Source organism: Herpailurus yagouaroundi, unplaced genomic scaffold (genome assembly GCF_014898765.1).
Source record: "Herpailurus yagouaroundi ecotype Mexico unplaced genomic scaffold, PumYag 187, whole genome shotgun sequence".
Lineage (NCBI taxonomy): Eukaryota > Metazoa > Chordata > Mammalia > Carnivora > Felidae > Herpailurus > Herpailurus yagouaroundi.
Window position 1 is genome coordinate 5,255,723 of NW_024412418.1, and position 1,425 is coordinate 5,257,147.

General features: G+C 40.3%; 1 protein-coding gene across 1 annotated transcript; it reads right to left on the bottom strand.

The window, feature by feature from the left end:
• Positions 1 to 3: 3 nt before the first annotated feature.
• On the bottom strand, positions 4 to 645 carry LOC121043947 (olfactory receptor 4C11-like; the record flags this gene model as incomplete). Its single annotated transcript, XM_040495920.1, has 1 exon — positions 4 to 645. A coding segment is annotated over exon 1 (642 nt), but the record flags the coding sequence as incomplete, so codon positions are not given.
• Positions 646 to 1,425: the final 780 nt, after the last annotated feature.

The following is a 1,425-nucleotide window of genomic DNA, read 5'->3' on the forward strand; positions in this document are numbered from 1 at the left end:
ATAGTGGTCAATCACGTTGGGGCCACAGAAAGGCAATCTCAAAGCCATGACAATTTGTGCTGAAGAGTGGATACAGGATCCCACCCAGCTCAAAATCATCAGCACACTGCAGACATGCTGGCTCATGATGGTTGTGTATCGCAAGGGCTTACAAATAGCTATGTAGCGATCAAAAGCCATGAGGATGAGCACGAAGATTTCCAGGCACCCAAAGAAATGAGCTGCAAAGACCTGAGTCATGCACTCATTGTAGGAAATGGTATTCTTCTGAGTAATGGCACCCACAATCAACCTGGGAGCTATGGTTGTAGAGAGGCAAGCATCAGCAAAAGACAGATAGAATAGGAAGAAGTACATAGGACTCCCAAGGGTCCTGCTTGTTTTAATAGTCACCAAAATGAGAAAGTTCCCCAACAGTGTCCCAAGGTAAAGAATCAAGAAGACACCAAATATCGCCTTCTGCTTTCCTGCATCCTGTGTCAACCCAAAGAGAATGAATTCAGTCACACTGCTATTCATCGCAATTCTACTGGCTGAAAGTAAGGTGCGGTTGAGGACAAGGGCTGAATCTGCAAAGAGAAGAAAAGAAGTGACAGCTTGGGAAGATCGGTGGGCTGAACTCTGAATGCCTTGCTTTTGCTCCATGTTATGTTACCTCTGACTGCCTTCAATCCTCTATGACTCTTGGTAAATGTGCAGATGCCCAAGCCTCTCCCAGATCTATCTGTCGATTCAGAAGCTAACTGCCTTGGATCAAAGCCTTTGCATTTCGGGAGGTAAAATTAAATGTCCTTTAAAAATTCAATTCCTACCAAGATAGAAAACTGCAGCACTTGAACTTTCCTTGGGCAAGTGACTTATCTCGCTGGAAATTTAGCCTTCATATGAAAAATACAGTGCAAATATTTGCCTTACCTGATCCTGAGTTTCCATAAGAATTAAACATATTTTTATGCACACATATAGACACATATATTTCATGTGTTATGCATTTTATCTACATGCTTTGAATTCTGAAAAACACTATTCCACTATAATTAAGCACTCATACTGTTGAGGAGTCCCTCTTGATGAAAATATTCTCAGTTCAGTTCACTCATTTTTGGGTCTCTGACCCCTTCATCTCTGACCCTGTCAATATCTTGGATGAAATATGATTTACAAAAATCTATTTTCACAGTCTTTTACTTACACCTCTCGTGTTCAACGTCAACTTCCCTGATGCATTATATGACAAATGTCAGGACAACTTTGAGGTTGGCATAATTGAGGAATATCGTTTACCTTCTTGGCTGTACTGTTGAACTTAACTCATTATAATATTGAGCATCTCGGCCTATGAATTCAACATGCTATAAAATTCCTAATGATGCCTATAATCTAAATTGTATTTTTACTCCGAGTTGTTCCTTTTTACTCTGAATT